We start from the raw sequence: 23,109 nt of genomic DNA, 5'->3' as shown, positions 1-23,109 counted from the left end.
TTATTTAGCCAAAAGAAAACACAAAAAAGTAATAAGCTAATACTAGATTATGCTGATCATGCTATGAGGAATAAGCAAAGAAGCAAAATGAAGCAGACTTTGAGTGTATTAGGGAACCTCCTCACCCCACCTTTGGTGCTAAGGTGATGAAAGTTTGAACACCGTAATTAGGGTGGCTGTGGAGTCTACCGACTGCAAGTTCTCTGAGAGGAGGTAGATAAACTCCTGCCAGGGATGGTTGTGGTGTATGTAATCCTGCCACACTGCAGGAGTGCTGTACTAGATAACCTCTGTGAGATTCCACCTGTCATAATGTTTCTAAGAAAATATCCAGTGGGTTTGAACACCTCACTGCAAGTGAAAGTCAATTGACAGGTAAGCTATTGCTGCTTTTCCCACCAGCTTCAAAGGAAGAATTTTGTACTCTGCATTTTGGCTCTTCCATATTTATTTTTTTTTTCTCTCTGAATTATTTAGGTGGTGGCTTTATTTCATTTATGAGGAAACAAGAGAACTAACAAAGTCTAGTTTCCAGTGGATTGTGGGTGGCCCTGTCTGCCCTTTGCATTGTGCATTAGTGCCTCATGACACTGGGACCCAGCATCTCCAGTGCCTCCAGCTCTTGCTCATCTTCTTGAGTTTCCCCCCCCACCCCTCCAGCCTCCTTGGCTGTTCCCCATCAACTGGGCAGGGAGGCTGCTCCAGTTGTTTTGGGGTATATTTATGCATTTTGGCCAAAATGAGTGACCAAATGAAAGACTAAAGAGACCATGTCACTGCTGAACTCACTCTGGAGCATTTTCTTCAGCATGAAAATGAACATGGGTTATTTTCTTTGATCCACATGTGAGATTCACGTTTATAGAAGCTTGCAGAAACTTTGAGACCTTTGAACTGCTGTCAAACTTAGCTGAAATGAACTAGTGGGATCAGAAGTTATCGACAGAAGTGACTCATCAGACAGACAAAAAATATGACTGCAAGAACAGTATTTCTTTAGGTAATCAAGCTACAAGTAAGAGTACTTTTATTTTAAAAACACTTTCATTTAAATATGTTTTTAAATACCACAAGCAATGGTTTTGATAACCATCTTGTTTTGTGAGAAAAATACAGTACATCATTCTCAAAGTTTAAGCAGTGATTATATTTTGTATATCACCTTTAGGTCAAATATTTAATAAACTGAGTCTTTAAATACATTTCATAGCTACAACAGTCTTTCCTTCATTCCATTTATTTTCAGCAATGCAAGTATTCTGATGCTTCTAGCATTTCAAGTAGTTCTGATAAACCAAAGTCTTTTTGTATAGGCATATTTAGAGAAAGTAGGTTACAGTTACTGTAGTCTGTTAAAAACTGCTAACATCTCACACTGCTATTTTTTCTACACTGTAATTAGACTCAGGTTGAGCTCATGCAACATCTAAATGAAGACTTCTAGCCTGATAGGCAGTACAGTGAGTTGAGACCTTTTATGCTTACAAATATCTAAAGGACAGGCATCAGGAAGATGGGACCAGGCTCTTTTCAGGTGTGCCCAGTGACAGGACAAGGGACAAAGATCGCAACCTGCAACACAGGAGGTTCAACCAAAACATAAGGAGGAACTTCTTTACTGTAAGAGTAACAGAGCACGGGACCAGGCTGCTCAGAGGGGCAGTGGAGCCTCTGCCTTGTTCAAAATGTACCTGGATGCCATCCTGTGCCACCTGCTCCAGGTGAACGTGCTCTGGCAGGGGCCTTGGACTGAAAGATCTCCAAAGGTCCCTTCCAGCCCCTAGCATTCTGTGATTCTACTTACTGGTACTTTGCATGCAGAAACTGTGAGAGTTGTAAAAACTCAGAAATATGCAGGCCACTGGCCGGATGCCTCCTGATTTGTAGCTGTTGGATGGCTTGAAGCAGCACCCCTGGCAGAACAGAGGCAGAAGCTGAATAAACATTATTTGATCATAGTAATTGTGCATCTCAGGGACTCCCAGTCCATTTTCACATTGTACTGATCACAGCTGAACAGATTTCTGATACATTCAGATGATCAGAAATTACAAGCCAGAGCCATCAATTCAGTATAATATTAAAATATAGTAATCAAAGGTCCCTGCGTTTTGTCTAATCCTTATTAAACTCATGTAAAGAAAGCATTTGGTAGATTTCCTAAATTTAAGAGGACACTAGCTTTCCATATTGCCAGTTCCCTGGATCCAGGCAATGGATGGTAAAGCTCTGGGTTCTGCAGCAGTTTTCAAAAAGCTGTAAGCAGATCCACGTTTGCAACAGCTTAAGATCTGTGTCTCATTTTGGACCTGGCTGTACATAATAGCTGCTTGGGAAAAGGTCTGAATTGACTGCAGGAGGAAGCCTGAGGATAAAGAAAGGCTCTTTGAACCCTCTTTGATTCAGCAGTACAAGACTGAACAATGAACTTGACACCCTTAATGAGAAAGGGCTCCAGCTAACCTCTCATCCTCTCCCTCTGACTTGGGGGTGCAGAGAGCACAAACCCAGGGCAAGTTGATAAGACAGGAAAATTAGAACTTTCTAGCTCTGAGATAAGGGAGAGACAGCTGGAGTTGTGCCTGTGAATTGCTCCTGGCAGTTTTGGGTTAAGACTCAAATGGTTGAGCAAAGAACAAGGGGGTGGAGGAGCAGTGGGTCTACTGAAGAAGGATATTTGGAAGGACTATGAGAAGATCAGGAAATAAAAGGAACTTACTATGCGAGTACATTAAAGGGATATTTGATTATCCAGAGAATGTGTGAATGTGGCCATTTAGCAGACCTAGTGCAATTTGGATAGATATTAAGTCAGGCTACAGTAGAGGAAGCTAATTCCCATCAGGGAACTGACCTTTCCTTTAGAACAAACCAAGAAAGTCAGCCAAGAGAATCAGTACAGACACACCATTACAAAAAATGCTTGTTTATTTGTGTTGCCATTGCTGTCTCCCCCTGTAACTGATCCCATGTTAGCTTAGCCCTGTCCTGGAGCTGTGCCTGTCAAAAGCTCCAATTCTCCCTTATCCACAGCAAACGATGCATCTTTAGGTATTTGTTCAGGCAGCCTGGAAAGCACAGACTCCCTGTGCTGTGCTAAACTGTAAATACCAGCTTCAGAGTTCAATATATGCAGTTTCTAAATAATCTCACAGGCTATTCACTTTAGGGAAAGTTCAGTACAAGCAGATTATTCTTAAGCAGTGATTAGCATCTTCAACTGCATGCAATGAGAAAAAAAAAAAAAGAAAAAAGAAAAAAAAAGTATTTATAACTTCCTCTCTTATACATACACTCTATAATTACTAAAGGTGACCAAAGACAAAGATGAAGTATATTATATCACCAGAATACATGGACTGTAAATGTAGTTTACGCTTACATATAACAGAATGACTATTTTTTAATGTATAGTTTCATAAAATTCTAAAATAAGGCTATGCTTTAAGGAGTACAGATATCTTGGTGGTGTTTTAGAATAAGAATATATATTCTACATGACTGAAATCTGCTCCTCGTAGGATGTGCATGTACATGTGCATGTGGAAAAAAAAAAATAACCAAAGGGATCCTCTTTTTACTACTCTTTTCATCTGCACTTCTGAATTCCAAAGTGAAGTTATAAATTAAACCAGAATGGAATAATTTGTAGTTAAGCAATTTTGCTGTGGACCATCTCATCTAAAATTCACCCTTTGCTAACAGCCTCCTGTCATGAGTCCCTCATCTGACACTAAGATACTGAGTAGGTGAATGCTTCTGCCAAACAAAATGCACAGTTAAAAAAGTTTAAATAATTTGCCAAGCTAGATCCCTATTACTGTTAATGGAGGCCCTGTAACTGATGGCTTATCTGGAAAATCCTAAGTACATCTTCAATGAATTTGTGTTTTTCCCAGAGCAGTTTCAGCAAAGCAAGAGGAAAGCTATGTGATCAGCCACTGCTGCTCTGGCTCCACGCAGGTGCTCTGCAGGTCAGCGCTGAAAGCCACTGGATTAAGGGCTTAGTTTTGAAGACCGCAGTAGGAATTAGCATCTTGGAGTCAAAACGCCAAAGGAAAAAAAGGAGGAAAGATTATGGTTACAGAAATAAAATCAGCCAGCCGCTGTACTTGAAGAGAGGGAAGCGGCTCAGTTCCCGTTCCGGCGGGATGCACGCCGTGCCCGGGCCGATCAGGAGCACGCGTGAGGCGAGGGGCACGGGTGGGGCTGCCCGTGCGAGGTGCGCAGCAACACCTGCAGATGACGGGGGCATCTTGGCTGTACACCCGGAGGCCTCAGAAGCCAAAGTTACTCATTCCTACCCTAACATCGTGCTCTCTACCACACACCTCCTTCCTTCCTCCCGAGCCCCCCGGCTGGCCCCACGCCTCCCGAGGGATGCCGATACCTGTGCCCCCCCCTTGCCACCCACCTCCAGACAGCGCCTTCCTCCCAGGGGCACACCGCCCCGACAGGCACCAGCCCACACCCTGCGGATGGAGCTGCAGCCGACTTCACACCGAGCGACGGCCTTCTCCCGTGCCCCCCGGCAGGGGGGGGGGGGGAGGCAAAGACATTTTTAACACCCATCACCCGGCACCCAGCACCCAGCACCCCGCCCCCCGCCCTCCTCCCCGCAGCCCCCGCCCGGCGCTCCCCGCACGATCGCCCCAGCGCGTAGGAGCAGAGCGCAGCGGCGCCGCTCCCCGCCCGGCCAGCAGGTGTCGCTGCCGCACTCCCTGGGCAGCCCCGCGAGCCCCGGCCCGAGCGTGGAGCGCAGGAGCCCCCGCGGGACCGTTCCCACCCGGACTCCCACCCCGTGGCCGGGGGGAAAGCGGAGCGGCTGCCGCTCCCCCGCCTCCGCCCCGAGCTCGGCCGGCTGCAGGTGAAGCGAGGTGCCTCGACGGCACGCCCCTCAGCGGTAGCGGCACCAGCTCCCTGTCAGTGCCGCACGGCACCGTCCTCCTTGCCCCGTGAATGGCTGCCGGCTGACTGACAGGCGAGGCGGCCACTTGGGGCGGCAGCTGCCTGGGCTACACCTATAAGGGCCGGCGGGGAAGGGAGCCCGAGTGGTGCGGGTACCGCCCGTGGCGGAGGTGCCCGGCGAGCAGCCTTCCGCAGGCGGGCAGGGAGGAGGCCCTCGCTCGGAGACCCGAGCGCTGGTGGAGGCGGGCGTCCGCCTGCTGGCTCCCTGGCAGTAGCAGCCCCACCCTCCCAGCCCCGCTGATCCCCGCAGCAAGTGGCAGTCCCGGTGCCGCGGGCCGCCCCTCTCCGGCAGCGGTGTCCGAAGGATGCGGAGCGGCGGAGCGCGGGCGGCGGCGGGGCGCCGCGGGGGAACCCGCCGCTGTACCGGGCGCGGGCGCCGCCGCTCCTGCGCGCTGCGCTGGGCAGCAGCTCAGTGAGCGCGGTGGCCGCGGCGGGAGGAGGCACAGGCGGGCTCGCTGCAGCCGGTGCCGTCGCCGGAGGGGCTGCCCGCCGCTCCGCGCCGGCGGTGGGGCTGCGCGGAGCCCCGCGCTGTGGAAGGCGCGGGCGGCGCCGCCACAGGTGACTCGCCGGGGACCCTTTTCCGTCCCGCTGCCGCTCTGCCGCCCCTGCGCGTTCGTGCCCCTGCGCCGCGGCCGCCTGCGCGAAGCCTGTCTTCAGCCACTTCGCCGTGCCTGCGCCGACCGGGAGCGCCGGGGGACATGGCTTTGCTCCGGTTTCTTCTCTTCTTGCTCCTGGCCCAGAGGGGTCTCGGGGCTGCTGCCGGCCAAGGGCAGGCAGTGCGCGGCCCGGAGCGGGCGCTTAGAGGGAGGCATCCTATTTACAATCACATCAAGAGCCGGGAGCCTGCGCCAGCCCCGCGGAGCCGCTCTACGGAGAGCACCATCTTGGCGCAGCGGCTCGCCGAGGAGGTGCCCCAGGACGTGGCCTCGTTCCTCTACACGGGCGACTCGCGGGAGCTGCGGCGCGCCAACTGCTCCGGGCGGTACGAGCTGGCCAGCCTCGCCGGCAAGTCCCGCTTCACCTCTCACCCCTCCCTGCACGGGGCCCTGGACACCCTCACCCACACCACCAACTTCCTCAATGTGATCCTCCAGAGCAATAAGTCGCGGGAGCAGAACTTGCAGGAGGACCTGGAGTGGTACCGCGCCTTGATCAGGAGCCTCCTGGAGGGGGACCCTAACATCTCCCGAGCAGCTATCACTTTCAGCACGGAGCCTTTCTCCTCCACCCCCCAAGTGTTCCTCCAGGCCAGCAGGCATGAGAGCCAGGTCCTCCTGCAGGACCTGTCCTCCTCAGCTCACCACCTGGCCAATGCCTCTGTAGAAACAGAGTGGTTCCACAGCTTGAAGCGCAAATGGAGGCCACATCTGCACAGAAAGGTCTTAAATACGGCCCCCAAGACTTTGGAGAACAGCTGGAAGAGACGGGAGAGCTTCACTGCTGACAAGAACCACATCAGGTGGTCGTCGCCTTACCTGGAGTGCGAGAATGGGAATTACAAACCTGGCTGGCTAGTGACACTCTCAGCAGCTTTCTATGGGCTACGGCCAAACCTCCTGCCCGAGTTCAGGTAAGAGGGGTGTTCCTCTGCTTGCTTTCTTTTGGGAAAGGTGTAGGTTGGGGTTTTGGTTCTGCTTCTCCCTTCGGTAAGGGCATGTCTCTGGGGTGACCTGATCAACCCTTACCAGCCGAGCTGCTCAGTCACACTGCAGAGCAACCTTTGGGCCTTCCTGTTGAGCTCTGCCTTCATATACCGAAGCTGTTGCTCAGTAAAAGAACTACTTTCATCTCAGTCTATAAGACGACGTTTGTTTTACCTGCTCCTTTTGAAACAGGTGTGCACGTGGATTCCTGGTGTCCTTCTTGGGGGTGGGGGAAGAAGAGGGCAGCAGCTGCCAGTTGTAGTTTATTTCTGACTGCAAGAGGAAGGTGTTTACTGAGCTCTTATAATGCTGCATAATTAAAACTAGCTCGGCCCCAGCTATGATTTTAAACATCTGGGGAGCAGTGTTATGCTGGTAAACTGCTATTTCTGGTTTCCAGAGCACACCCACTGTGGGGTGCTCAAACCTGGTCAGTGGTCAGGATGTCAGTAAGTGTTTGTGATGGAAGTTTTGTCATAATGCATGTATCTACAACCAGACCTGGCAGTAGGTAAGCTTGTCTTAGGTCACCCCTCAGTTACATAGCTGCGTAGCTTATATGTACTGTTTGTAGAGAATTGCTTTATTTAATGCTGTTACCCCAAGGACTTTGCAACTGGGCAGTGACTAGCAGAGAGGAGGGTACAGAAAGGCCCTTCCTCATGTCTTCATATTCTGACAGCAAAGAGGGATGTGTCCAAGGAATGAGAGCAACCTGTGGGGCATGGAATGTTAGACTTTTCCCACTGGCACTGCTATGGTGAGGCTCGTGGGTAGCTGTCCCTCAAGGAATGCCCACTGCCCAGAAGCAGCTGGTATTTGTCAGGAGGTGAGAGAGCAGCACAGAATTCACTTTCTGTTGTAATTCAGTAGTAGGTAAAGATAACACAGCAGACACTGGAGCTATTTTGCCACACCTATGTGGCCAGGCAGTTGTATACATGATCACTTGTTTTTTTGTCTGTCTGAATCCAGTGGGATTGAGCACAAGTGTGAATACAGCTGTATATCCTTGGGGAAAAAAAAATAAATGAAGACCTGCTGCATAGAGACTAGCTTATTTGTTTTTTTATTTTAAGAGAGCTCACCTGAAGACTGCTTGTTGCTGAATTCCTCTCAAGACCAAAACCCAAGACTAGCTCTACTCTGGAGCTCTTCTAGACCCCAGCAGGGATATTTGTGTGTCCAGGAGAGTTCAGGAAGCTCCTTGTATTTTGTTGAAATGCAGTGTTTCACACTTGATGAATTTCAGGATGCATATGAAAGCTAGTATAGTCTGAGATTCTTTTTCTGTGGACAGAGGTTCCTATATCCTAAAGAACCACCAGGCTGAGGGTGGGTTGGCAGCTACTAACGAGGTATCTGAGAACTCTAGTTCTTGATAGAAAGCTCAATTCAAAGAACCCGCGATCTTGACATCAGTTAAGAGAAAAACAGAGCATTAAACAACAGAGTCTAAAGCTTCAACCTCAGCTCTGTGTCAAGATGCTGTAGTGCCAGGAAGCATCTCAGTGATGTAGGTTTCTGCTGTGGTAGCTCTGGTGTGCAGAACACATCAGGTCCCCTTTGGACTAACCCTGGCCAACCAAGGCAACCAGTAGAGGTCATCCTGAGTGCAGCACAAAGCTCTGCCTTCACTTCCTCTTCCCAGTCTCTGCTTACCATAAGGGGAGTCACTTCACTTGAAGAAATGGAGTAACCTGTTGTAACTCTGAGACTTAAACTGGCATCCATTAAGCACATCTAAGCTTGGAGAACCTCTTCCTATTTAGAAGATCTTGTGATGGGCTATTCTGTGCAAGTCTTAAGTGTTGTATTACTGTTGTACTGAATAGTTGGGAAAAAACTAACAGGTTTTGTTGTATCAAAATCAGAGATGAGTTGGTAAGCTTATGTAATAAAATGGAAATGGTTCTGCTTTTTGGTAACTATATGAGGAACTAAGTGGAAGAAGTACCTACACACATATATGTATTTGTATTCTGGAAAGGCTGCACGATGGTTCCCATGTTTCTACTTCGAGTTATGTTACCTGAAAGATGGGCTTCTGATTAAAGCTTACAATTTGGGATATTGAAAAAGTAACTCTTCAGCTAAGTAGAAAATACTGTAGAAAAAAAAATGCACTTCTCTCAAGCTTTGTGGGATGTCTTAAGATTAGCACAGTGTTTTCTATACTTGATAGGCAAACAGGCTCAGTAGTTCTCAAGAGATGAAATGGTTTAAAATATAAGCATGTAAAATAAAAATGTAAAATGTAGTTATTAGAACATTAGTATTAATTACTATAAGGTGCCTCTTGAAAGAAACTTTAATTCACCTCACCATCTGTCTTTGAGCAACACAATAAATTCCTGCTTAAGGCCTATGTAGTGAAAAGCAGTATGTATTGACCTCCATGTTTTGAGACAGCTGTGTTGGTTCTCCTGACAAGTCTCTGAACCATCTGTTAAGAACATGATAATGGATCATTTTACATGCTCTCTCCATTGAATAGTCTGACACGAGGTCATTGATGGTAATTTAGGGCCCTTTGAACACTAGTCAAAAAAAAATACTAGCCAAAAAAAGTTTTTTTCTTGTGGTGAAGAGCTATGGTGCCTTCTGCCAGGGGAAGCATTAGAGGTGGGCTGCTGTTGTAAGCAATTTGCTATCTGTCTTTAATTTCATTTCCCACCCTTCTTCCCTCTTCCTGAGAGGTGACAGACAAACTGTCCAAAGTGAAGACCAAGGATGGTGAGAGAGTATTGTCAACCAAGTTGCCTTGCCAAGGCTGACACTGTAGGCCAATACTGAGATAAAGTGGAGAAACCAAAGGCAGCTTTACTGTACTGAATAAATTTACCAGAACTTGTCTAAACCTGGTGGGACCACATTAGCCTGTGCAAGGCTGGGTTAGAGTCACTGACTGCCTGCAGATTCATAGCAGTGCTGGCTTGTGGGGGTGTCTGAATTCACAGCCTTTGGTCTGCCCAAGTGCAGGGAGCAAATGTTCCTCTCTGCTTACAGAATGCAGCATAACCTCTCACTTGGAAAGGAAAATCGTGGCTAAGGGAGCTGGGGTTGTTCAGCCTAGAGAAAGAGACTTGGGGGGGGGACCTTATCAGTACCTACAACTACCTGAAGGGAGGTTGTAGGCAGAGGGGTTTGGGCTCTTCTCCCAGGCAGCGAGTGTCAGGAAGAGAGGGCATGGCCTGAAGCTGTGCCAGGAGAGGTTTAGGTTGGATATCAGGAAGCACTTCCTCATGGAGAGGGTGATCAGGCATTGGAATGGACTGCCCAGGGAAGTTGAGTTGCCATCCCCCGAGGTATTTAAGGAAAGGCTGGATGTGGCACTTAGTGCCATGGTTTAGCTGCTGTGGTAGTGTTAGGTCATAGGCTGGACTTGATGATCTTGGGGTCTTTTCCAGCCTCACTAATTCTGTGATTCTGGGATCATCAGAGACTAGACCTTATCTCTTTGTGATATGAGCTGTTCCCTTCTCTTTTCTTAAAAAGGAGTTTGCAGCTGGAATTTACGAGCTAATCCTAACGTGTCTAATCACTCTTCAGGTAGTATTGCAAAGTGTAGAGTATGGTAGCCCTAGTCCCTAGTCTTACAGTTCGTCATCTGCTACTTCCTGCTGCACAAGTACATGGAGCCACATTCCATGGCACATGTTGGTTCAGTCGGTCTCTTTGCAGCCAGCCCTACTGGGGAAGTGGAATGGTGTGAGAAGTTGCATCTTGTGAGTATGTTTCCTTCTCCAAAGGTACTTGGTTGGCCTCTGGAGAGGAAGCTGGAGGTTTTCATCATGTTAGTGGTTAGTGAGCTAGTGGGAAGGATTACTCCTTAACCTTGAAGAATGGTGTGCTCCTAAGAAGTCAGCTACTAGGAGGTCATATAATAGAATCTATGAAGTGTTTTGTTGTTTGTCTGTCTTTTTCCTAAGACCAAAGCCCTCCTGGGTCCAGTCTCCTGCTGTCACAGGCACACTTCATGTCACCAACTGACCAAGCACTGTCTTAAAGTCAGTCACTTGAATTTCTAGTCCACTAGAATGCCAGGCATAATGGTTGGATAGCATCTTCTGATTTCTGATCTAAATTTATTCACAGTCAATTCTCATCCATTTATTCCTGTTCCAGAAGTGCCTCCTATCTGAAATAGGAAACTTCACTAATGTTTACTGCTCTGACCTATTTATAGGCAGCAGTCCCTTCTCCACCTTTGTTCACTAGACAACACAAACCAGCTTTCTTTAGTCTCCCATTATAAGCTCTCCGTTGCTATGGTCCCTCTCTCAAGTCTGGTTCCAGTGTTTCTTGAATGTGTTTAGTCAGATTCATGTGCAAGTGACAAAGTGACAAAGCCTTGTGCAGTGACATCAATTATTCCCAAACTGATGAATGAACTTCTGCTTTTGCAGCTCAAAATGTTCTCTTGTGTGCTGTTCTCATTTTCTTTAATGTGTTGTACTGTGTCAACCTTTTGGGAACTGGTCATTGCTCTTCCACAGTGTTTGATCTAGGAGGTCAGAATATCTTCAGGATACATTGACATTTTTTTTCTCTCCCATCATGTTTCTGCAAGGCCAGGTAGGGTTTTTTTGTTCATTTGTTTTTTACCAAACCCAGAGAAGTGTCTGCTTTTTTTTTTTTTTAAAGGACTGTTGGGGGAATACAATGGAATAATGGTTGTTTTGGCAGAAAGGTATACAATCAACAAGCTTTGAAAGTTTTTTATTTTTATTTCTTCTGGAGTATTTGCAGGTAACTTCATTCTGAAGTCTGGCTGAATCAAGTATTTCTGCTGAGTATTTTTTTTTTTTTTTTTTGTCTTCCTAATGCTTGCTACTTCTCTCTTAATTATTAGAAAGATATTCCTTAGTGCAAAGATTAATCTTTATTGCACATTAAATTTTAAGAGTTTATTCCCTAAATGCAGTGTAATGTGATTTCCACCATACTATTAATATGACAATGACATACTATTAATGTGACATATTATAAATATAACAATGACTTGATCCACTCAAGTATTAGGCTATTATAGGGTGCTTGTTGAGGAAGCATCATTAAAGGCAAATTAAATCCTAAAGATAGGAGTATTTATGAAATATAAGTAATTTCTTAGAGAATGTATGTGATTTTCTCTTTTTCTAAGTCTTTTGCAGGTTTTACATTTTTTTGTGAAATAACCATAAATGTGGACGTAAAAGAGAAGAGATTGTAAAAATCACTACCTTTTTTCTTTTGATTATGCTTGAATTTCTTCAAGTGTGTAGCCACGTCTCTAAGTTCTCTCTCCAGTATCTCTTTAGTCTTAGTACTGAACTAAGAAAGAAAATTCATTTTAACTGTTTAAGGAGGCTTTCTAATTTTTTTTGTGACATGATACATTAATTGTAATCATGAAAATACTTTAAAATGGTGAGGTTGACATTTTTTTCTGTACTATGATCTCATCCATATAATTGAAAGAGTGTGTGGATTTATAACAGTTTTTAAAAATTAAAAGGAATAATTTATTTCCTAGAAATTCTGAAAGTTTTGGGGTTATATTCCTGAAGAAAGATGAGAACAAAGAAAAATCTTCTGATGCATGTGTATAGAAAATGCCAGTATATTTTAAGTATTCTCTAGATACTCAATTGTCTTTTTTTTTTTTTTTTTTTTTTTTTTTGGTATGATTAAAAACAAGGTGTTGATGAAACAAAAGGAAAAATAAATAGGTCTTGCTTTCTTTGAAACACAACTCAGCAGTTTTCACTATTGAAGGAACAGAAGTGGGTCTTTGAAGAAAGCAGTTAAATATGGCCAGGTGGGAGCTGAAATACATACTGCATTTATGTCCTCAAGCATGCAGCACATGGGATGGTGCAAAAAAGCAGCTGGCTTCTTGGGTCAAACTGTTGTTTCCTCTCTTCAGTTCCCTACCCCCATCCCTTTTGGGCAAGGCTTCCAGCCCAGCAGGTTAAAAGCTTTTCTGAAGGAAATGGATGTGTGACAGTCCTTACTATCTTAAGATTGATCTCCAGGACTGTCACTGCCTATTCTTTCTGTTCAGGAACCTGAGCTGAGATAGAGAAGTGTTCCTAAAGTTAAGAACAGAAGTTTTGCTGCATTAGGTCAGATGAAAGGCTTGCCTAGCTCACTCTCCAGAAACAACATCTGGCAAGTACTTAGGAAAACCTGGCACTTCCATTTTTTCTTATCTTTGTTATATCCTGTTTGCATATAATAACCTATAAAGAAAAGTTTTTCAGATTCCATCTGAATGAATGTTGACAGTAATTATAGATTAAACTCAACTCCATGATTCTTATTCACTTTTTAAACCAAATCTTTCTTCTGTTAATGCTTTTTATCAGTCAGTTCATAATTAATGAGCTCTTCACAGAAAAAATTAATTTCTGTTTTTAAATTTCCTCCATAAATCTAAATTCTTTGATCAGGAAATCCCAGTTTCTTGTGTTGTAAAAACACTTCAGAAGGTGTTTCTTCATCTTCTCTATGTCAATCAGATTTAGTTGTGGGCTATACTAAGTATTTTTATCACCTGCAAACACTGTCAGTGGTCACCAATTTGCAGTCATCTCTTTATGTGTTGAACGATGCAGGGATAGTTGTGGTGCCCACCTTGTTAACATCCCTGCATGTGACAGCTGACTTCTGTCACACTGATGCTATCAAGACCAGCTCAGAGGCTTGAACTTCCTGGCTCTCAAGTGTGCAGTGATGAAAATAGTTTTCTGCAAAGGCTGCTTCTACTCTGAGTGATTTTTATATCTTTGTTATGTGTTGGCCTTACAGATTCTATACAAGTTTGTCTTTTTCTGAGACATTTGAAAAGTTTTTAATTAGTATGCTCCTCACCCAGGTTTATGCCTTTCCATTTTCCTTCTCTTTTTTTTTTTTTTTTTTTTCCCCTAATATTGGCTTCAACTTTTACTTTTTGGTTTTAAAGCTCCCTTATTACCTTCAAATAAATCATAAATGTCAGAAGATCTGCTGTAGTTGGACTGAAGCTCTATCTTCTGTGTAGCATCCTTCTAGTTCAAAAGCTTTTTCTTGTTCTTAATCTTCTTTTTTTTTTTTTTTTCCTTAAATCACTTTCCTTGAGGCCCTTTCTACCTGTCTCTTTGACCCCTTTATTAATGAGAACATTACAAGAAGTAAATGTTGGTTTCTTAGTAAGTAACTTGAATTTGTCTTAAAGACCTTTTTTCATAGGGAGAATCTAATGTAAGTGGTACCTTCCAGCCACTCAGTGTTCATACACAAGGTGATTCTTTGTGACAGAATTAAGATGGTAGCAGCAACTAAAACTTTCTCAATAAAAAAAAAAAAACAACCCAAAAAAAAGGTATCAGTAGCCCTTAGAGTAGCTAGGAAGCTCTCTGACTAAACTGCAGGAAAATCCCTGGAGAGAGAGCAGTGAATGTCATAAACTTGAAGCCTGATTTAAATCTGAAATCTTCATACAGCAGAGGATTCAGTTTTAAGTATTCCATCCTTGTAGTACTGTTCCAAGTGGCCTAGAGGGATTTTCTTTGCAGGTGAATCCTAATTCATGTGCCCACATTGCTATACATTACTCTTCAGTTAAGTTTATTTTTAGTGAAAGCTGATTCTCCTGTGAAAAGGTGTGCTGAAAAGCAGCAGTTGTGCTGTGGCAGAGGAATTAGGCAAGTCTGTCTTGGTCCTGTTAGTAAGAAAGAAGTGGTAACTGGGTGATCAAAATCATGTTGCATGTACTGTGCTAGTAGCCCTTGTGAATCTAGTGGGATGTGCAAAAGTAATACTTTTAAAAATGTCTAACTGATGCGGAATTCTACATCTGCATCAGTTCTACATCTGCAGAATTCTACATCTACACTTTCAAAACCAACTTGAACCTATAGAAATTGCTGATCACCAGTAAGACTTATGGCCTAATGTCACTGGTGAATTTGTCACTGGGACTAGTTTTGGATGCCCAGTTTATGGTCCATTGAAGCAGCTTCAGGTATCAGGTAGTATGTACTGCTTGAAAATTAATGCTCTTGAAAGTGTCTGTCTCCAAAATAAGAGTGCTCAGAAGAGGTATCTGCCCTGAAAACATTTGCTGTAGTAATTACAGTATAAAATTATCTAAAGTGTGGGCATTTGCAGGTTTGGGACAGCTGTAGAGCGTTTTTTCTTGTTTCCTTATTTTGTGTAAGGGGAACTTAGAAGGACAGCATGCAGGAGTGAAAGAATGTAGGCAGACATTGAGATTTGGGGGATGTCTACTCAGCACGGTGGTGACCATGCCTTCTACCTTTATTATGGCTGCTCACAATGCTTACAGGTACAAAAATAAATTAAATACTTAAAAGACAAACTTAGAATACCTTTTTAGCTGAGTTGTGCTGATCTCTGCGCCAAAAAGCTTCTGAGGATCTAGGGGATAAAAATATTATTTATTACCATTTAAATGTTGTCAGGGTATTATTCTGTGCAGCTCTGATTTAAGCTGGCTGAGAGAAAGAGGACATGTTCCTTCTGCTTTTTTATGATGAAACAGTACAGACAAAAAATTCTGCAGATACAGGTTTTACCACATGTTGTTACAATGAAATATTATAACTACCGAAACTATCAAGATAGCTAGTAGGCTGGGGAAATAAGCTTAAATCAATTTCTGGCACAGATTTCAAGGCAAACAGCATGCCAACAAACAGTGGTACTGGAAATTAAGATAGACATGAAAGCCTCTTAAATCAAACCTCTGACCTGACAGAAAATCCTTGATGACATCATTCTTCAATGTTAAATCTAATATGTACCATTCAACTAATTCTTTCCTAACTACATGTTAAACATGAATGAATAATCCTTAAGTATTTTTGTGTGTGTGTAAGGACTGGAAAATTGTGGCAGAAAACAAATATTTATTGTTATAAGGAGATTAACAAAATATACTTACTTGCCAGATGGTCCACAATTACCAGTAATATTGTTATTAACTTGCCACTGTGGCTTGGGTTCAGCCAGACAGCACTGTGGGTGCTGTGATTGTGTTTATGCTGACAAGCTGAGTCTCCTCATACCATTGATATTTGTCTTGGTCTCTTCTATCAAGTTAGCAGAGCTGCACTTATTCTCAGGTAGTTAAGTAAATACAATACATCCAGGTACTTGGCCCATATACACTCTAGGAGGATGTATGCTTCCATATGTTCCATTTTCTGAATGCTGAGTCAAAAATAACTGAAAATGTGGGTGGCTAAACAGGCCGTGCCAGCTACTGTATTAATCACAGATTAATTTCAGAAATACATCATCAGGTACATATCTGTGTACTCTGTGTAATTTCAGTAGGGTACAAGTCTGCAATGGTGTTTTAAAATAGCAAAGTATCCCAGTGAGTACAGTGAAAGTACCATCCTGATGTTTTCTGTAAATGCTACATACATGCTTAAATAAATTCTCTTTTGAAAGCATTACATCCCAAAGTAGTTGAAGACCCTGTTGCTACCTTAGCACAAGTGTGATGTTACCAGATGTTACTAAATTGTAACTGACAAGAGAGATTGTTTTCATGTGCCTGCTTCTGGATTGCACTGTTTTTCCTTCCCATAGCTTATCACTCCAGAAATCCCTAAAGCTCTGAGAAAAGGAAAAAGCAGAACAGCTTAATCATATGAGAAGTTCAGGCTGTGATACAGAAGAGCTGTAGGCAGGAGAAGAGCATAGGCAGAAATGTTTGTGTGATTTTTTTTTTTAATTTAAATTTATTTTTTTTTTTTTTTTTAGAAATTAATGAAGACTTTTCTGAAAGGCAAACGTTCTTGTAAGGAAAGTTTTAACACAGGGGAAACAAAGCAAAAGTGCATTTGATTTCAAATGGAAGAATTTTATAGTGTTTCTGGAAGTATTGTGAAAATATATTGAAATTAAATAATTCTCAGGGATGCATATTGTAATGGGCAACTCCTGACGAAACTCAAGTATAAAATGAAAGAGTGCAAGAGGTGGAGTAGCCATGTAATTTGGGAGAAATATGGAGAGACAGTCTGAGCATGACTGAACTTTAGTGTCTTGGATCAGCAGGGCTCTGGCCAGCAGGAGTGGGGAAGTGATTGTCCCCCTGAACCTGGCACTGGTGAGGCTTCACCTCAGGTAATAGGCTCAGTGCTGGGCCCCTGGCTGCAAGACAGACACTGAGGTGCTGGGGTGTGTCCAAAGATCAATGAATCTGGTGAAGGGTCTAGAGCACAAGTCTTGTGAGAAGTGACTGAGGGAACTGGGATTGTTTAGTCTGGAGAAAATGAGGCTGAAGGGAGACCTTATTGCTCTCTAAAACTACCTGAGAGGAGGCTGTAGTGAGGTGAGTGTTGGTCTCTTGTCCCAAGTAACAAGTGATAAAACAGGAGGAAATGACCTCTAAGTTGTGTCAGGGGAGGTTTAGATTGGGTATTAGGAAAAATGCCTTCACTGAAAGGGTTGTCACTGGGACAGGCTGCCCAGGGAAGTGGCCAAGTCACCATCCCTGGAGCTATTTAGAAGGTGTGTAGATGAGGCACTTAGAGATGTGGTTTAGTGGTGGACTTCACAGTGTTAGTTTATGGTTGGACTTGATCTTATGGGCCTTTTCCAACCTAAATCATTCTATTATTGTATGTAGGAATGGGGTTAGGGTAACTGAAGCTCATATGAGACTGAATCTGGTGAGGGACATGAAGGGCAACAAGAAACAAGTACGCTGGCAGCAAAACTGGGGCTAAGGAGAGTGTGGGCATGCTGCTGGATGAGGCAGTGGACTTTGTGACTGAGGACATGGGAAAGGCCTAGGCACCTGAGGTCTGCCAGTGGTAGCTGCTATGTGAATCTATGATTTTGACAGCTGTTGTGAAGAAAATAACTTTTACCCTTTGAAAACTCATTAATACAATTACTTAATTCTGATATGAAAAATCTGGAAGTACGTTTCCTTTCTTTCCAGTATGTGGCTCTGAGCATTAGGATGTTACCCTGCTTTCTGCCTGCTGGCCCACTAGAACATGGCACTAATTCATCAAGTTGCAGCACATCTGGTACAAGGCTGTGCTCAAATGCATGCTCAGTGTGCTTACTGCCCCTGTTTCGTATGTGTTATATTTCTTACAAGTAACCACTAGGTAAGTTTTCTTTTGGGACTTTTTTTAGACCTTTGCACTGACTCTGTTTCTGTAGGATCTGTTCATGATACTACACAGCAAACTCAGTAGATGTTTCTCCTTTCCTAGCAGCGATTATCTTACCCTTAATTTTCAATCTGTACCTCTCTCTCTCTCTCTCTCTCTCTCTCTCTCTCTCTCTCTCTCTCTCTCTCTCTCTCTCTCTCTGCAGAAGTGTTTGTAGTGGGAAAGGGAAGATTCCTCTCTATGGGTTAAAAACAAGATGTACACAAGGGAAAAGCTTTCCATGTAAAGGAAATAAAGACTTACTTCCCTAAGGTGCTTAGAGAATCTCCCTGGTGAATCTTTTGCAGTCCTAATAATGATGAATCATCACTGTTTTTCCTACTGCATAAACTGATATCCTTAGAGTAGTGAGAATGATACTAATGCTTGAGAGACCCTTGCCAAAGTGCCTGGTGTATAGCATGAACTAGGAGTGCAAGGGGTAGTGTTGTTCCTGCTACCTGCTTCATTCCTTGTGCAGCCACAGGGAGGTTATCGAGCAGAAGAAGGTCCTGAACCCAGCCCATGCAGTTATATTTATAAAAGTCCATAATATATTAGAAAGACATTTGGTAAGTTCTGCATGTGACCAGATGAGGAGTTAATTACCTCTGTTTTGTGAGCAACTGAGACAGATGCCTTGTTATCAGAGTAAGATATTCTTGTAATCCACTGACACATAGTTAGTCTGTGTAGTATGGCAGTTTTTCCCTTGAGGTTTTTGGTCATCTGGAACAGGAATGAAACAGTTGATTGGGGTGGAAATGTTATTTTAGAAGTTCCTGGAGAAGCTGATGTCCAAAATGGGTGGAAAGTTTACAAAGATGTAAACTAAGAATATTTCTGAATATTGTGGTGTGTGCTATTTTGAATTGAAGTTTCTAGAGCTAGCATTTAAATATTTTGGGTAATTTCTAAGTCTGCTTAGTATTGTACTGTTTAGATTCTAGACAAGAGGCAGAAGAGAATGAAGTACACTATCTAATTTCCTCTGGCTATCCTACATAATTTCCTAATGCATTCTTCTTCAGTTCACTTAAATAATGTGCTTGTGTTTTTCTTGCAGTCAGAGCATATCTGAAGATAAATGTCCAGATACTTTTTACTTGGTTGTACTGGGGCCAGGTATGAGGTAGCAGTATTGTCCTGGTTTGGATCAAGATTGTCTCTTATGCCTGCTTGGATTTTGTTCATTAGTAGCCTCTCAAAGATATTGTTCTGTAGCTCCTTTATTATTATTACTATTGGTGTTAGTATGGTTCAACACTTTAGAAGGAAATAAGCTTTAACTAAAAGAGGCAGTTTTTTCTTCTTGTGATTTTAGAGTTGTTTATAAAATAGAGCACTGGCTTTGAAATAGTTTTTAGTTTTTCATTAAAAAAAAGTTTCTTAGGGATGCTGTTGGTGATAAACTGTTGATGAGTGTTCTTGGAGTATCACTAATACAGTTCAGACAGTCCTTGAGAACCTGTGTGTAGGAAATCTGGTGTACTCCTGGATCACGCTGCTCATCTATCAGGTGTTACCCCAGCATTGTCTGGCAGAGATGAGGAGAGAGGAGTTTGCCTGCTGGAGGTGAGGCCTGAAGTCATTGGAGGTTGGGCTGTGTTTAGGGATAGTATTAAAAAAGGTTTTTGTGCCAGTTGTTTTGGTGAATAGCATTCTCTGGAGCAAAGGGGAGGATGCAGTTGTCACTAGACATGGAGGTGAGGTGTGATGCCTGGTGCTGTGCTTGGAAAGGTTGATGGCTTTGGAAAAAGTAGTGCATGTTCTTCATTATATTTATGTAAGTTCTTCACTGTGCTGTAAAATGTGAAGGGCCTTAAATTATTGTAGTATATAACTTACTCTTACTTGCCACCTCACACTTAGTTAGATTTACTGAGCTCTTAACATTATACCTCACTGACATGTATTATAAGACCACATCCCGTGATTGTGGCTTGGGGAACAAAACTTATTTCAAAGAAAGATACAGTTCTGCTTCACATGCTACAGCATTGTAAGGAAATTTGACTTGTTCCTGTAGTCGCTGTGTTGAAGGCTGTTCTTTTTCTTTTTTTGTTGTTTTTTTTTCAGAGGTGTTGTCAAAGTCGACATCAATCTGCAGAAGGTGGACATTGACCAGTGTTCTAGTGAGGGGTGGTTCTCGGGGACACACAGGTGTCATCTCAACAATTCTGAGGTATGTCTGTCCCTAAGGGACTGAGCTGCACTTCAATAACAAGTCTTTCCGCTATGAATAATTTTATGCAGTATAAGTGTTACCTGTTTTATAGACTTTGAATGTAGCTTCTAGGCTGAAAAGGTCATTCGGCACAAGGTGTTGAAGGTGAGTTTTGGGAGTGCCTGCAACTCAAGAATACTGTCATAAAATAAAGCAGAAGCTAAGTTTTATTGTGCAGAAATAGCAGCTACAGGGGAAAGAATATTACCAGTGAAATGATTTATGAAGTTCTGCTTGCAAGTCAATCAATTATTTTTACACTTAAAATGAAAATAGGCTTTTAATAAGTGTTACTTCTGACTGGACAAGCTTTGTACAAAACAGTGAAGTGGCTCAAATGCTGATAAGTATTCAGAAGAAACATGGGCTTTTGTTAGAATGATACAGGATAACAGGCAGAATTGGATACTGTAATTCTTTTTCTAATAAAAATGCCAACATTTTGACAGAGCTGACTAAATGTTTCTGTTCAGTTCCTACCTGCTTCCCCTTTCTTCTGAAGGTCTGTGTATGGCTCTGTCTGTCAGCGTATTGTAGATCATTCAGCCTGGCCAGTCAGATGTGTTAAATGAGACTTTGAAACAAAATATATTCCATAATTTTTCTTTTTATTATGGCATATGATGTGGTTTTCAAAGGCACCCATTTGTTTTCAGTGAGAGTAGGTAAGTCATGCACTTGCATTCTTTCTGAAAGGACAATTAAAATGTAGGGAAAGTTGACAGTTTTCTACCAGAAGAAATTTTTTGTAAAATGCCAATTTATCAAATCCAAATTTAAGTTTAGGAAAAGAGGTGGTTTTGAAATAATCTACTAACATTTTTTAAGCTAGAAAAACTCAATGTTTGTAAGCATCCTCTTTATATTTTTCACTTGAAATTTGAAAATAAACTTGAAATAAGAAATCAAGTAGTCTTTGGTAAAGAGAGACTAATTTCAAATATTTCTGCAAATGAAAAAAAAATTCATTAAAAAGTACCTTTTGACTCCTGAATTCAAGGGAACACTTTTAAAATACCTCTATTTCTTTCTGTAAGAAAATACTGTTTCCTGTAACATTTGGTATACCTTGTTTTCTCATATATAGTAGCTATCTAGAAGGTGACTATGTTTTGACAGGTGCTTTACCTTTTCCTAATGTATTACAAGCACAAGTGTTAGCTGAGGGTGGGATTCTAAGTTGCATCTTTCCCTGCAACCAAGAAGAGGGGAAAAAAACAAATCACAAAGCTTATGAGAAGACTAAGAAAAACCTGAAGAAAGAAAAATGAAAAGAAAGATCAATGCTGAGATTTAACACACCTTTAGTCAGATTCACAGTCCACTGTTTGCTGTAATGGGCTTTGAATCATGTCCCATATTCTTAATATATAGGAAAGCAGAATCTGAGTCAAACCAAACTGGATATGTTATGCCTCCTTTACAAATATAAACCCTTAAGAGTGTGTCCTGAAGAGAACAATGTACAAAGTTACTCTGTCTGGAAGAATCTGTTGGAGAAGGGGGTTAAATAGAAGGATTTGCTTTTTTACTCCTCATAATTCATTTTTGTGGGAGCAAAATATAGTTTTTTGTTTTTTTCTTTTTGTAGAATTCACTCTGATGGTGAAAAGGTACTTTCTTCATGAATACCACATGAAGTAAAATCTGTCGTCCATTTTGTTGTTGCACATGAAAAGCAGCAGAGTATCATTTAGGAAACTGAGTGCAGGATGAAATTCCACATGAAGGATGACCTTAAAGGTTACAGAAATTTTCCTTTGACTGGCCAAAACCATTTTAATTTCACAATCTTTAGTGTCTCAGTGGACAAACTGGAAAATACTGTCTGTATGATTTGGTCTCTTACTGTATATAAGAAACTGAGGTGGCTGCCATAGGTTGCTGATGCAGAGATGTTACCACAAACGGCTTCGAGCCAGGACTGGGTTTCTGGCATTCTCTGCTTCACTCTCCTGCTGAGAGATTGCTGGGCATTTGCTATCTGCTGAAGGAGAGAAGAGCATTTTATTTACTTCAAATGTAAAATGTGTACCACAGATCAGTTCTGATTTTGGGGGTGTATTCTTATGAAGTGTGCAATGCTCAAGTAAGTTTTTTTGCACAGCTCTTATTTACTTGCTCATAGTGTTCTATTTGATACATTTTTTGTTGTGCCTGTCTGTATTCTGCATAGTATTTTTCCTTGTTTTTGAGAGCTAACAAAGGCTGCTGTTAATCACTTTAAAAAAATCTTTTTTTTTTTTTTTCATACAGCACTTCTGCTACTGTTGAGTCCAACCTGATACATCAGTACAAACCCAGAGCTGTTTTTTGGTTTTTTTTAAATAGGAAGCTGTGTGCTGTTTTAGAGAATAGATAGCACTAACTTTGCTGATGTTACAAAGAATGCTTTGTTTTTCATGCTGGACAGTTGCATGTTTTTGTTTTAGTGAGCCTGTTGTGGTAATATAGTCCATAATAAGTTCCTGTAATTCAAAAAAGATTTAAAATATGAATTCTAGGGTAGAAGACCTTTACAGGGTGATGCCTTATATGTGAAAGGGGATCATGTTCATACCTAAAGATGTTAGTAACATGCCACTGCATTAATGGCTTTTCAACTTGTATGCAAAACAGAAACTTGCCAGTCATACAGCTATTCTTTCTTCTCCATTGCACTTAGAGTGTTAAATCAATAAGGGTCTAGTGTATAAGTAATACAGACCTCCCTCCAAATGAAACTTGCCAGCAGGGAAGGGAGCGCTTTTCCTTGACACACCTGAAGAGGATGAGACTCCTTAATAACATGTGCTTAATAACAGTGACTGTAGAGATAGGGAGTTGCTGGGAGCAATCTGTAGAGAGGCTTTCTGTCTTTTTACCCCATGATCACCTCTTTAGGAGAATTCAGCCTGATGGGGACTTCTGCTCGCTCTTTTCAAGCAGGTCCCATGTGCTGCTTTCCACATTTTGTTTCATTGGAGTACACCCAGTGGAATAGGGTAAATGACATACTTGTGCAGCAATGCTTTCCATACAGTTTGCCTTACAAATGCTAATGAAATTATACTTGCCATCCTCTCTTATCTCATAAGCAGATACAGAAATTCCTGCTAAC

General features: G+C 42.6%; 1 protein-coding gene across 2 annotated transcripts in view; it reads left to right on the top strand.

Annotated features, from left to right (window-relative positions):
* Positions 1-5,391: 5,391 nt before the first annotated feature.
* Positions 5,392-23,109, top strand: part of GPR158 (G protein-coupled receptor 158) — a 181,054-nt gene continuing 163,336 nt past the window's right edge. The window contains exons 1-2 of one of the 2 annotated variants that reach the window (XM_071735003.1): positions 5,392-6,538; positions 19,862-19,967. In XM_071735003.1, the coding sequence (XP_071591104.1) occupies positions 5,667-6,538; positions 19,862-19,967 (978 nt within the window). In that variant the 5' untranslated portion in view covers positions 5,392-5,666. The remainder of the gene's footprint in view (positions 6,539-19,861; positions 19,968-23,109) is intronic. The other variant, XM_071735002.1, reaches the window with a different exon arrangement.

This window comes from Heliangelus exortis, chromosome 2 (assembly GCF_036169615.1).
Source record: "Heliangelus exortis chromosome 2, bHelExo1.hap1, whole genome shotgun sequence".
In the NCBI taxonomy this organism is placed as follows: Eukaryota; Metazoa; Chordata; class Aves; order Apodiformes; family Trochilidae; genus Heliangelus; species Heliangelus exortis.
The sequence above is the reverse complement of the archived record's forward strand: the minus strand, read 5'-3'. Positions and strand labels throughout refer to the sequence as shown.